This window comes from Brachionichthys hirsutus, chromosome 14, assembly GCF_040956055.1.
Source record: "Brachionichthys hirsutus isolate HB-005 chromosome 14, CSIRO-AGI_Bhir_v1, whole genome shotgun sequence".
NCBI classification, from domain to species: Eukaryota; Metazoa; Chordata; class Actinopteri; order Lophiiformes; family Brachionichthyidae; genus Brachionichthys; species Brachionichthys hirsutus.
Window position 1 is genome coordinate 8,037,210 of NC_090910.1, and position 13,278 is coordinate 8,050,487.

A 13,278-nucleotide genomic window follows, 5' to 3' on the forward strand; every position below is an offset into this window, starting at 1 on the left:
ATTCCAATCATCAATTATAATCATGTCTAAAAGCATCTACGGCGCGGGGTCCGTTGTGGAATGCCTCAAGGGCATTTTTCAACCTCAGCCAGCAATTGCACGTCTGGGGAAAAAAGTCACGTCGCATTCGCTACGTTGAAATCCATGCTAAAAAAAAAAAAACTCTCTTTGCCCCGGATTTCAGATTGAACTCTCCAGCCTGTGGTGCGGAACACCCAAGAGTTCCTGCTCTGCTGCCATGTCTCGCACGTTTATCCTCCGTCTCCAGCTCCGAACCCATCCATCTCTCACTGCAAACACCCAATATTACCGGCCATCTAGGTCTGCCGGAGAGGAAATGATGGCCCCTACAAATATAAAATGATAATCAGGGGCTGTGTGAGGCCAAGAGACACAAGCAGCGAACTTCACCGAGCGCCAGCTGCACTCCCAGCGATATGTAACTATAGAGGTCTGAAAAATGTAAAAAAAAAAGGTAAATCGTATTTTTCCATCAGCAACCCAAGTATAAAAATCACACAGTTGTGCACCGGCTTGAGCCAAGGCCTATGTTCTCAACATTCAGTGTGGGTTATAATGGCACATCTTAAAGCCTCTGCTGCCAGGAGCGCTGAAGAAAAATAAAAGAAATGACAATCTCAGAGTGAGCAAACACAGAAACAGAAAGAAAATCTCGCTGATGTCAACATGCATTTGTCCAAAATAAATGTTGGCCGTCTAACCTGTGCCATCGTCTACATTTTCCACCTCCATCACCTCTGTGTTGATTCTCCCTCTGAACAGGTAGCGGGGACCCTCTGTGGCCGTCTTGCTGTTTTTCAAACGCCTTGGATGGAGAGAAAACGACCGCAATAGTTAGCCAGGTCACGGAATTTTAAGGTCAGAGCAATTTTCCTTCTTCACTCAGTGAATGTATTTGCATTTAGTTACCACCTGAGGACAAACTGCGTGTGGCACAAAGAGTCAAGAGTCACATCTTAGATCACCATAACTATTGTTTCTAAGAATAACGGCATCGGTGTGTAGATGGTTGGAGTAACCCCAAGTTAAAAATTGCTAAATACTTTTTTTAATTCCTCTTAGAGTGTATAATTTCTTAATTTAAACTTTTATTTTGATTTTTTAAAGCATTTTGTGGTAAAGTATTCCTAAGATCAGTGATCTAAATGTTTTGTAAACATGGAGGACTTTATTTCAATTAGCATAAATAATATTTTTATTCAGTCTCTCAAAAAATATATATTCTGTAATGAGAATTCAAAACCATCTCCTGGTTTGTGGATTTTTCTCTGTAGGGTAATGAATAAAAGATGGTCAAACACCTGTTTTTCTTCTTGCAGTAAACCAGAAGCTTGTCAAACAGGAAGAAAATCCTTTCCTGTATGTTTCCAGCGGAAATCTTCAGGAGGACGCCGTGCATGAGCATCTCTGTGCACGTGTCGGTGATATTGGAGCCCTGCAGATGGACATGTGGACAAAAGGTCAAACATGGGAGTGGAACCAGATTGAGACGGCTTCAAGAAATCTGCAGTCTGTCAAGAAAATAAAGTTTTACAAATTATTTCTATACCATTCAGTGTTCCCACAGAGTGTTTGAACGGGGGGGGAGGGGGGCTTTAGAAAGCCCAGCCTTTCCTGTTCCCTCTCTCAGCGGTTTGTGAAAACACTCCCCCCCGTTTCCTCAGAGCAGATCGCTGCGTGGCTAATAGCTCCTATAGAATAACATCCCGTTCAGTCAAACTACGCGTGCATGGTCGAGTCTGGTCACCAAACGGGGTTGAGGTTTCTCCTGCAAGTGATGAAAGTGCGGCCTTCTCCTTTACCTCGTCTGTTCTGGGGATTTATGTACCATGTTTGATCGGCGCTAAAAATAACTACTACGCGCACAGAGCCGGAAAATGTGCTAAGTATTTCCTTCTGCTGGGGACATCAGCGGGGGCCAAAACCCATCCAAGCTTTTCCTTCTTTCCCTCCTCGCCAGTTTCTCGCTCCTCCTCCCTTCACTTCTGCTGATCATCTCTTACTCTCTTCCCCGCCTCTTGATTCCCTGGACTATTTCTTTATCTATTTCATTCCTTCCGCCACACTTTTTTTTTTTTGTTCCCCCACTCTTCCAGAGCTCATGACCAGATGTTAAACTCATTTTCAGCTCGTGCATGTGTGCACAACCAGACGTGGAAAGGCCAATCGGTCCTGACCTGTTTTTAGGGTCTTTTCACAGAAGGACAGACAATTTCCTTTTTCTGTTTCATGCAATTTTAACAGCACTTCACCAAGTCCAGCCTTCTGAGCAGCATTTCCACAACACTCTTCACCCCAATCTTGCTCCAAGTCAATGTTCCACTGAAAACTCTTTGTACCCGCAAGTCATCTGTTTCAACTAATGTTCAACCTTTCCCTCTTGATAGTCCCAGAAGTGCCAGATGCAACAACTGCAGAAAAATGATTACAACTAGAAATGACAATGGAGGATATGCCATTAATTAGGGAGATGTGGTGGAAACTGTAGTGGTGCTTGAGAATGAGCCATAGACATGAGATAATTTTACTGAAATTAAACAGATTCCAGCTGAAGCAGAGCCAAGTACATTGAAGGAACACTAATTAAACATGCACAAGAGAACAGAATGTGAAGTGGAACACAACTGGAAGCAACTGCCCGTTGCTCTAAAATTAACATACTGCATCTCTACGGTGCACAGCAGTGACAAAACACAGACCACTTGGAAAACTAACCAATTGGCAATCACCACCATGAAAAATGCTGGCCATCGCCAGCCTCGTCTCTCCCACGCGAGGCGAACCTGCCAGGATGTCGCAAGGGCGACCAGCTGTGGAGCCGGTCGGCATTAACAAGCAATCAGCCAGGGTGGAGGAGCGGCGACGGAAAAAAGGAGCAGCTCTCCCAGTCACTCCTCATCCCTCCATCATTCCTCAAACACCCACACAAAGCTGCAAGATGCAAACATCAGTCACTCCCTGTGTTTTTCTGCTTCCCTCCCCTCTTCTCCTCGGTTCCATTTCATTTGGAGCTGCAGAGTCTGTCATGCAGCGGTCAGACGATCCCACTTCATGCTCATGAGCTAATGTTTACAATTAATAAAAGTGCTGAGGGGAAGCCACAGACTAACTACAGCCAAGTCTGCATTAAGTACAAGATGGATGTCATTCCATTCAACACGATGTGTGTGTGTTCATGTTTAAAGTACATTTCAAATGTGCAGTGTTCATTTTGGGATCCAACTTAAAGATTAATGAGGGTGCAACATAACTTTTCATATTCCTAATTATCTGTTGAAATCCGTGAGACGACTTTTTTTCCATGTTACTAGATTCAACATGAGTGGATTAATGTTTTATTTTATTGACTTGATTACACTTGTAATGCATATTTTTACAATAAAAACAAACTATTCTAAAATTCTTTCAAAATTCCTGGCTAGTAAATGTGGCTAAAATCATTCATTTATTCATTTTCCAACCGCTTTTTCCGTAACCGGGTCGCAGGTCGTGCTGGAGCCTATCCCAGCAGTCTACGGTCGAGGCGGTCTACCTCCTGGACAAGCCCCCAGTTCATCACGGGGCCACACAGACAACATTCACACACACACACCCACACACACACGGACAATTTAACGTAACCAATTCACCGAAGCTGCATGTTTTCGGCGGTGGGAGGAAGCCGGAGAACCCGGTGAGAACCCACGCAGACACGAGAAGAACATGCAAACTCCTCACATAAAAGTTGGATTTGAACCTGCAACCTTTTGAGGCAACAGCGCTGCGGCAAAATTCTAAATTCATGGAATCATCTGGATCTGACTTAAAAGGTCTGAGGCTCACTCGCCGACACCTTGCCGTTTCCAGGATGCTTTTAAGCCCTTTTTCGCATACCGGTAATTCCAGGTCACTTTTACAACAGTCTCAGCCTCTTTCCTAAAAGTTACCTCTGCTTTCTCTTTCACCTCTGCCTTCTTATTAAAGCATCTGAGAAGCCATGAAAATGCCTGATCCCAAGGCGATCCTGCAGACCGAGACGTGTCGTCTATTTGATGCTAATTGGACCCTGAAGCTTTAACGAACGGCATCAGGCTCATCCAGGCAGAACAAATTTAAGAAAGGGAATGTGAGCCATTGTTTCCACAGAGAACAAGAGAGCATAACAGTCAAGCCACTAAGAATTTTTGTTGGGGCTGGCATAAGGCTAAGTGGCCTTCAATAAGTCATGACTTTGAGCTTGGTGATTGGTTTGGCTCTACCTCCCAGCCCTCGATGTGGGACTGCCATTCCTCCAAAATCTCCAACTTCTCCATCTGTCTCTTGGCTTCGTTGATGCTGGAGCACACGGCCTTCATCACCTGCAGAGAGTCTTGCACCAGGGCGTAGTCATTGTGCTTCTTGGGGGTCCTTTTTAGCAGCTCCTGCAAATGCAAACACAGTTAGTGTACGAGTGGAGACATTCATGCTCCTAAATTACTTTTTAAAAGGCGTTAAATCTGAATTATAATCTCAGAAATACACGATGCATTTCCCATCCACTCCACGTTCGTTCATGCTCCAGTGATTAAAAACGGCTCTGTGTTTCTGTGGACTCTACAGGGTGTTCTGGATACATCTGCAGCCAGCGATGGCTATCTGAATCTTTCCAGAAGAGGAGGAGGAGGCCCTGGCAGCTGGAACACTTCAAATGGCACAGAATCAGATTACACCCTTATTATTATTAGATCACTGTGGCTGTACTTGTGGCTGTTTAGAAAATGCCTGAGAAAATGAATAGATCATTGCAATAGGACAGCTCAGATCACCGACTCAAAGACACCGGGGAACCTATATTTCATTTCAGTCATGTCTCCCGTCGGTGAATTTTAAGACTTACAACTCACTGACCAGCTATGAGCCCGGGCACCGAGTCTGAATGAGTGGCTGGGCAGGGGAGGTGATGATAGGTCTGCTGTTATTGCTGCGATGTGGTCCTGCTCGCGAACCAAAGCAGACACTTGTCAGAATACGAGCCCAGTGTTTCATTAGTAAGGGAGTAGGCTGATGGGAATACTGTACAGCTCTGACTAATGACTAGGTGGTGGTGGATGAAAACCGGAGTAGAAGGTGCCCCCACAGAGGTGGCACAAGGGTGTGGCATCTCCGTAATGTATGGTTAGCACGCAGGAGACCATACTCACTCTGAGCAGCAATGGGTACTTGCAGATCCTCTGAATAGGAGCTACCAGGTAACCCTCCAATGGGACCTCTGTGTTTTTTCTGCCCCCCAGCAACATGCAGTTCTGGAGAGGAGAATAAAATAAAATCCAAATAAAGACATGATTATTAGCAAGAGATGTGGTTTGCAACATTTATGTTAAGCATGTAAAACACATATATATACACACAACTCCTCCCTATGGTTGATGTGTATGCCAAGTTTCATCAAATAATATTGAACGGTGCTTGAGTTGTGGCACAAAGAAAAAACATTTACAGATAGGTGGCGGAGTGACAGCTGCATCCACCAGAACAGTAAGAAGAAAAATAAATTGCATGATATAAGCAGAGGGAATGTCAATTTATAAGAAAGTCTTTAATTTCAGTCCGATAAAAATGTAAAATGTGAAGTGTATATTAAATAATGAGAACACTAAAACACTGTTTTAATATGGAATGACAGCAAAATTAAAACGGAATATCGACACCAATTATCCGGCGGGTTCATCAGCTGCTTTTCGTTTGCATGATGTGAGCAGATGTTCATCACTTTTAATGATCTCCGGCTGGTTGATCAGAGATTCTCTTGTATAAACTTTTAAGAACCCTCCATCTATAAGGTTTCAAACAATACAAAACCTCCCATGCCTGAATTGCCATTTTGAAAACTTGCATAAGCAGTGATTTCATACGCCCACCTCGGCAGAGGCAATCAAAATCAATGAATACATTTGCCTCCGCTGGATTCTGACATTAAACATATGGCCAGTAAATCAGAGAAGTTCTTTTTCATTTCATCTCTCACGCCATCAATTACAGCCTTGAGAAAAAGTAATGCGCTTTGTGTCGGCCAATCAATGAGTCTGTGGTCACACTGGAGAACCTCTGCTGTAGATCTCCATTTCAAAGACTTCTCGTTCTACGAATATTTGAAGCACAAGTGGGGGTAGCATCGTGTAATGAAACAGGCGTGTGTCGCTGTGCGGCAAAGCAGCCAGGAGGGTGAAGCGCTCGCATTTACAGACAATAGTCTGGTAATGGTTGCACTGTGGAACCTAAAATTCTCAAATCCTGACAAAATAAAAAACTCGACCGCACACAGCATCAGGTAATTTGCCGAAACGCAAAGGAAGAGAAAGTGAGCAGATTCGACATCTTATACGAGAGTACAGTTCACAAGCAGAGAGAGAGTTTAGCGATCCCACAGAGGGGATGTCTTCATCTTTTGTTCAAGCAACACGATGCTCCCCTTGTGGAAGCGAAAGTGTCGAGACAGGAAGAGGGAGTCCCATCAGCTGGAACATTGAGTACAGGGTTCTACACCACCCAGCTCCCTTGCGTGTGACCGTCTGCTCGTATGTCCAAGTAATGTAAATGATGTAAATATTGTCCTTATATTTTTACCCTAGATCTTTATTGCAACAACATTTCCCATGTAAATGCAATGCAATACTGAACAAGGATTGCTTAAATTATTTTTACTTTTTATTTTTTTAAATCTACGCACACTCTACGCGACCGCCATCCAGGACACCGTGTATGTGCGTGTTTGCAGCCGCCTCTCACCAGTAAACATGTCCGAACGCTCCTGATCTTATTGAGCTCCAGCAGCAACCTCTGGGCCTTCTCATGGTTCCCGCAGTACTCATCATAAATCTGGAAGCGCTCCCTCTGCAAAAGCCACACAAAGGAAAAGTGTGGGGGGGGGGGGGGGGGGGGGAAGGGGACAAAGTCACAGAGAAAGGTGATTGAGACAGGGAAATATTAAAAACAGAAATATTGACTTGGAAATTATGATCATTGAGAGCACAGAAGGACAAAAGAGATTATGGACCAGTATAAATGACAGCAATCATGTTGGGAAAGTGTTCCTATTCTCACTCTCTTCTCTTTCATGAAATACATACAGTAATTTATATACAGTGGGTGGGGTGGGGGGGGGGCTTCCATCCATATCCTGTCATCTGCCTTGCAGCCACATGACTGACAACTTTCCAATCACAGCAGTTCTCAAGATGTCCCATTGTCTTTGAAGGCAGCAGGGAGAATCAGACCACACAGTCTCACCACCGCCGTGAAAACGAGAACGTTGGCCGTGTTAATCTGGCTCAGAAGTCAATGTGACAGGGGGGTAATAAATCAAGAGGGAATGCGTTTGAAAATCACAACTTTAAGATTAACTATAGAGTAAAGCGCATCTTATTTATTCATGTTTGTGAAAAGGAGCGTATGAATGCTCAAAACAAAAGGATTTTATTGCAATCCAAAGCAGGGGGGGATCTTGAGAGTTCACTTTCAACAGTCTGCTGTACAACAAGCTTATTCACCCATCTGTGTTTCTGTAAGTGTGTCTAAAATGTGAAAGTCTTTGCTGTAAAATGTTGCAATAAAAAGCCTCTACAGAGAAGGAAGATTAAAAAAAAAAAAAAAATGGACTGAGAAAAGAGTTTTACTATTCCAGTTTCTCAATGAAGTCAGCTCATCATTAACGCTACATAATTTATTGTTCAATCATCTGTGTCTCACCTGTATAAACTGTGGCCCAGTGCTACAACCAGGGCGCTGCAGCAGAGCAGCAGCTTGAGGCCCACAGAAGGATGGGAAGATTTATTACACTTTGAAACCTATTATATGTCAGTGTGCCCCAGGGCTCTGTACCACAAAAAAAAACTATATATATCTAGCTGGACAGAGCAGCATATCTGAGCCCCAACAAGCATATCACCTCATCATGGCTAATCCAGAGAGATAAACTGACGCCATGTGGTTTTTTTATCTCGTCATTTTCAGCAGAAATATTGTAAATAACATTTGCCTTCTGATCGTAAAATAGGAGATAAACTCTTTGGTGATTACTGCAGATGGAGATGAGACTGAGCTACACAATTACGGATCGCACTGTGACGATCACGTGTTAAGGCGAGAGGCGTCGTGTTATGCGTGGATGTGCACGGGCGTAGCGACGACTCACAAAGCGCAAGAAGCAGCGGCCGATTTCATGGTGAGCGTAAGGGTCTGGTTGGAGCAGCTCCTCTGCCATGGACAGAAAGCCTTTGTGAACAGCCAGGATCTCCTCAATGTTGGAGAATAAAACCTGGGAAAGAAGAAGAGGATGGAGACATTCATCTTGTGCATTTCCTTTTGTGATTTCCGTATTCTGTGGCCAGCTGCAGCAGACAGAGATTCCCCATTTCTTTTTAATGGGAATCTCTGCTGGAGACATAAAATGTCAATTACAAACATGATAAAACATATTTCATCGAGGAAGATAAAAAAAAGGAGCACATTATCAAGAGGTTTTGGACAGAAAGTTTGGCTTCAAGAACTGCTGACTTCTGCCCGCTTCTACAAAACACAATTTTTGTGGCTTCTTTTTAGACAACTAAAAAGAAGTTAGAGTAAAACTGATCTTTAAAAAGGTCTTTTAAGAGACAATGTAATCTCAAGCAATCCTGAGAGCAGTCAAGCATCTAGTAAAATGCCATCAGTTCACCTCTGTTCCAGACTGGATGCCGCTCAGCTGCCTGGTGACATCACAGGTTGCTGCTTCCTAACCTCATAATGACCCACGCAATCAAGCCCTCGCTGTACACAGAGTTTCCAAATAAAGCATAGAGGGGACAGACATTCCCGAACATGGGACATGCAGTAAATATACACTGTGTATTTACCTTCAAAAGTAAGCAAGCTCCCTGAAAACAGTCACACAAAACACATTCCCACTGTGAGAGAGCAACCTTTATTATCCTCCAGCCGGAATCATTTATAAATAGATGAGATTTACAGCTGCTTCCTGCATCGCCCGCACCTTCATTCAGAACTAAAGGAGGACCCTAAACAATGAACCCACTTTATTTAGTTTTCTGTGTAATGTGTGGTAAATTCTGATGAACATAAGTTCAACTGCTCCCAGTATTTCTCACCTTGACGGTTTCCTCCGTGATGTTCTTGTCGATTTTGGCGGCTGCGTATTGGTTGAGACGATGGAGAAAAACCTGACGCAGAAGAGAGAGAAAGAAAGCAACATTTAAAAAGTCTCCGAAAAGGAACCCGGGATTAAATTACATCCTGGCGTCTGATCGTCAAACTCTTAATGGGACAAACAGAAGATGAGATTTTGAGTCTGCGCAGCTGTAACACTTAGCTGCCAGAGCTAATTCGGTAAACTATGACAATAGATACCTGATACACGTGAAACTCTGCCTGAACTGGCTGGAAGAAACAAAAGAAAGCTCCACAATAATTGAAGCGCATAGTATTTCAAAGCCGACGCCAAGTGGATGGGAATGCGAGGTGGAGAGGCCAATGGTGTGTGTGTGTGTGTGTGTGTGTGTGTGTGAATTGAGATGGATAGGGAGCGCTCTTATTTTCTCCAGTGCCTTCAAGACGATGGTTCCCAGGCTTTGCTATGAGACGCAAGCCCTCGACAACCCGTTTTAACGCTTCAGGGCATTTTGTTAGAAAGGCAAATTAAGGAGGTGTGCTTCGAATGCATCCTTAAAAATGTGACTCGGGAAGAATTTGCTGTTTTGCCGAGCTCTGCTTGTGGGAGAGCTTTTAAAAGAAGACAACATCCATCAACAGGCAGCAGACAAGAATATTTAAGTTTGCATGAGCAGCGTGCGGAGCGCAGATTGAATCAATCGTCATAGGAACGCTGTGTAAGAAACAAATTGTTCGCATCGTGCTTTGATTTTTGATTGATGACTCCACTTGAGGAAAAGCAATGACGTAAGGCTCAAAATGTGAAGCGTGCATAAATATTAAGCAGAAGCGGAATGGTCTTCAATTGTGCCGATAACAGCCAAATCGCTGTCAAATCTGAATCAGGGAAAGTTATGCGGCAAGCATAGCGCCACAAAACAAACTCATGAGATGTCAGTTTAGCGTCAACAACATTTATTTCCATTTCCAGTGCCACACAAGTAACTCCAGTCATCCTTCAAGTGAGAGATGGGTTTTCTAAGTAGAGAAAAAAAAGAACGTGCTTGGAATTAATTATGGCAAACCTGTTAGCAGAAAAGGAAAAGATTGATGATGTTGCAGATAAAAGTTAACCAACAGTTGTATTCCAGCTGAGTCTCTTCATCAATTAATTATGTTGAAACTACAAGCGCCCACAATGCAGCAAAGCTGTCAAAACCCACATTGTGACCCCGCTGATTGCACCAATCCATCTCACAAAATCAGAGCGCGGCACCACAGACGAGAGGACAGAGACCTCGAGAATGCGCTGATGTCAGGAAAGACAGCGAGGGAATGAAGGACTCTGAAATCCGCATGAGGAAAAGCTTTCCGGCATTTACGTAGTTTGTAGTTTCCATCCAGCTGCAGAAAAAGGGTCCACAAGGATAATCATGACGAAGGCAGACTTCTTGCAATTGACGTCTTCGAGCTCTGGATTGGCTGCTGGCATGGCGGCCCACCGCTCTGGTGGATGAAGGAGGAGCTTGATGTGGATCCCTTCAATCCTCTAGGGATAATACACCTCTATAAATGAAATTGAATTGGTAATTGACAGAGCTCAACATTCGTCTGATCTTGGATCCCCAATCGTGCAGGTTCACACGTTCACCTTGAATCAGCAGAATTTGTTCCCGCAGCAGAGCGAACCAAAGCACAAACTAGAAAGTCACAGTCACGCGACTCTGGGAGCGCACGGGGAAAACACAAACGGTGCTTTCAAACTCCAAAGCAATCGACCCGACATGTCAGCGGTGTAAGGTTTTCACCTTACGGTACGAGATGACAAGCCAACAGCAGCAGATCCAGGAAGAACCTGATCCAGCTCCAGACGGGCAGGCAACGTGTTTCATGCAGTCAGCGAGAAACCCACATCTGTCTTTGCATTTGACCCTAATCCACGGGGCATCCCTGCACCACCCCACTGAGGACCACTATACCACCCGTCACCCACTGCAGCCACACAGCGGGCAGTGTTGCCCCAGCGAGCTCGCACAATGCAAACACAAAGTATGTAGGCAATAAACCGATCGCCTTAAACCAAGCTCAAGTTTCCCTTGATTGATTGTGAACACAAGGAAAGGTGGTTTGGCTCACTCGGTTATAAAAAAAAATCTCCATTTCTAGCCAATCAAATAGGCAACGCTTTTGTTGTGAAACACACTGACATGAAAAAGAGAAATAACTGAAATCATCTCAATCCCATTGCACTGATGTGGGGCGACACTTCAAAAGGAGCTCTACAAAGGAGCGCTTGAATCCGGCTTTGCGGTTGCAAAGGAGAGGCTTAAATAATAAACTCCTTGTTGTGGGGCAGCCTCGCCGCCGATTACCATTCTGCAGCGCTCTCGCCACGCAACTCTGCCACTCACATGTATTAGCATCTGATTACCAAGTCAAAAACGTGCATCAGACTTCGACGGGCCTGGAGGGGCTTACAGTACGGGACGTCAGCGGAGAAAAAGCAGCACCAATTTGAATCGAAAACTCTGCTTCCAGTCAGCGATGTGCGACATCAGACATGAGCTCATTAGGGAATCTTTCACTTCAGTTCTGATAATGATGAGTCTACTCAAGATGAAATAATAAAGCGCTGATTATACTTTATCTCTATTGCTATGGGGGGGGTCTGCTGTGAAGTGTGATCCACACAGCAGATGCTTACCTTATTTAAATGAAATGCATGAACTCCAAATCTGATCAAATGTATGGCAATAACAAACGATCCAATGATTAAGAGGGTGTTTTGTTGCAGAGTTCAGACTATTTATGCACCACAGAAAATACACTCACTGCTCAAAACTTGATGCGTGTAAACGGACACGTCTCTTCTGAAGACACTGCCCAGACTAATCCTGAAGCGTCTCCACGGAGAGTGACTGGGAAGCTGCCTGACCGGCTGGATTTATGGGAGTAGTAACAGTAGCGAGGGCGATCGCGAATGTAAGCCCATTGCCATGAGGATTGTACAGTGTTCCAACGGCGCAGCAACACAGACTTGCAAAGCTCATTTGCAGAATAATATGTTGTATTTAAATCTAGCGTAGCGTAAACTTCCGAATCCAATGTCAGTGGAGCGAGTCGCCATTTGTCTTTCTGTAGCATCACAGAGGAAAAGCTTCCGTTTTCTCAGTTTCCCTCTGATGATATTATCACCTAGAAACGTATCATATTCAAAGGATTCAAACCAAGTTTTAAAAAAAGGAAAAAAATAAAATAAAATAGCTGAAGATCTGAAAACATATTCCCGCCATCGTTGTTGTCTTTGTGCCCACTCGGCAAACAACGAATGAATTCCACAGAGACACATTTTGTTCCCGAGGACTGGATGTGCTTTCTAGCAGGAATCCACCACAGGCTCAGGCTCCTTCTGAATCACAAGCAGACTTTAAATGCATTTTAAAGCTCACCGCCGGTGACCCACCGAACATGTAACCAGGATTTTGGCGACTTATTCCTCTTCGATCTACCGCACCCTCCCACTAAAATGCATCATCATCAGCTTATTTGTAAGAAAAGTGACTTAAAAAGGACAGAAGTTCTGAGTGTTTGAAACAGCAGGATTTTCTGTGGGTCAGTGACATTAAATTCAGAGGAATCTCTTCTTGTTCTGAAAAGAGCATCAACGTTTTCATTATTCCACACAGCAGATGGGTGTGATGAATAGATTTATGCACTCTCTGAGTGAGGCCGGCTCACGACGCCGTGGACAACAGAGGCGTGATGGAGAGACTCATGTCTGCCTCAGCAACACTCAGATTACAGCGAGTGCAAACTACATGCAGCCTTCGCCGTCGTGACAAACCTGAAATCAGGAAGCTGCTTTAACAGCAGGAAATGACCTCAAACTAACATGACGGACAGCGTGCGCTATATACACAAATAATGCCTTTTTGCTCAGGAGCATGGTCGTTGAAATTATAGACCGCCTCCTCTGGCCTTCACTGCGAGGAAAAGAAAAGGGTTAGGAGACCAGCGGGACGGCCGTTTCCATGCAGACGGTGTCCGCCAGGCCAACTCAGTTCAAGACATTTTGTGAATGGACATTATGCAATGCCTGACCCCCCCCCCCCCCCCCCCATGTCTCCAGATTGGAAAGATACAATTGGCTTCCTG

General features: G+C 44.3%; 1 protein-coding gene across 1 annotated transcript in view; it reads right to left on the reverse strand.

Moving 5' to 3' along the window:
* The window catches only part of prex2 (phosphatidylinositol-3,4,5-trisphosphate-dependent Rac exchange factor 2), a 61,173-nt gene that overhangs the window by 40,817 nt on the left and 7,078 nt on the right, over positions 1–13,278 (reverse strand). Inside the window, exons 2-8 of the mRNA XM_068747804.1 lie at positions 9,123–9,194; positions 8,171–8,293; positions 6,766–6,870; positions 5,181–5,282; positions 4,260–4,421; positions 1,323–1,456; positions 723–826 (exon numbers count right to left, since the gene is read on the reverse strand). Of these exons, the coding sequence (XP_068603905.1) occupies positions 723–826; positions 1,323–1,456; positions 4,260–4,421; positions 5,181–5,282; positions 6,766–6,870; positions 8,171–8,293; positions 9,123–9,194 (802 nt within the window). The remainder of the gene's footprint in view (positions 1–722; positions 827–1,322; positions 1,457–4,259; positions 4,422–5,180; positions 5,283–6,765; positions 6,871–8,170; positions 8,294–9,122; positions 9,195–13,278) is intronic.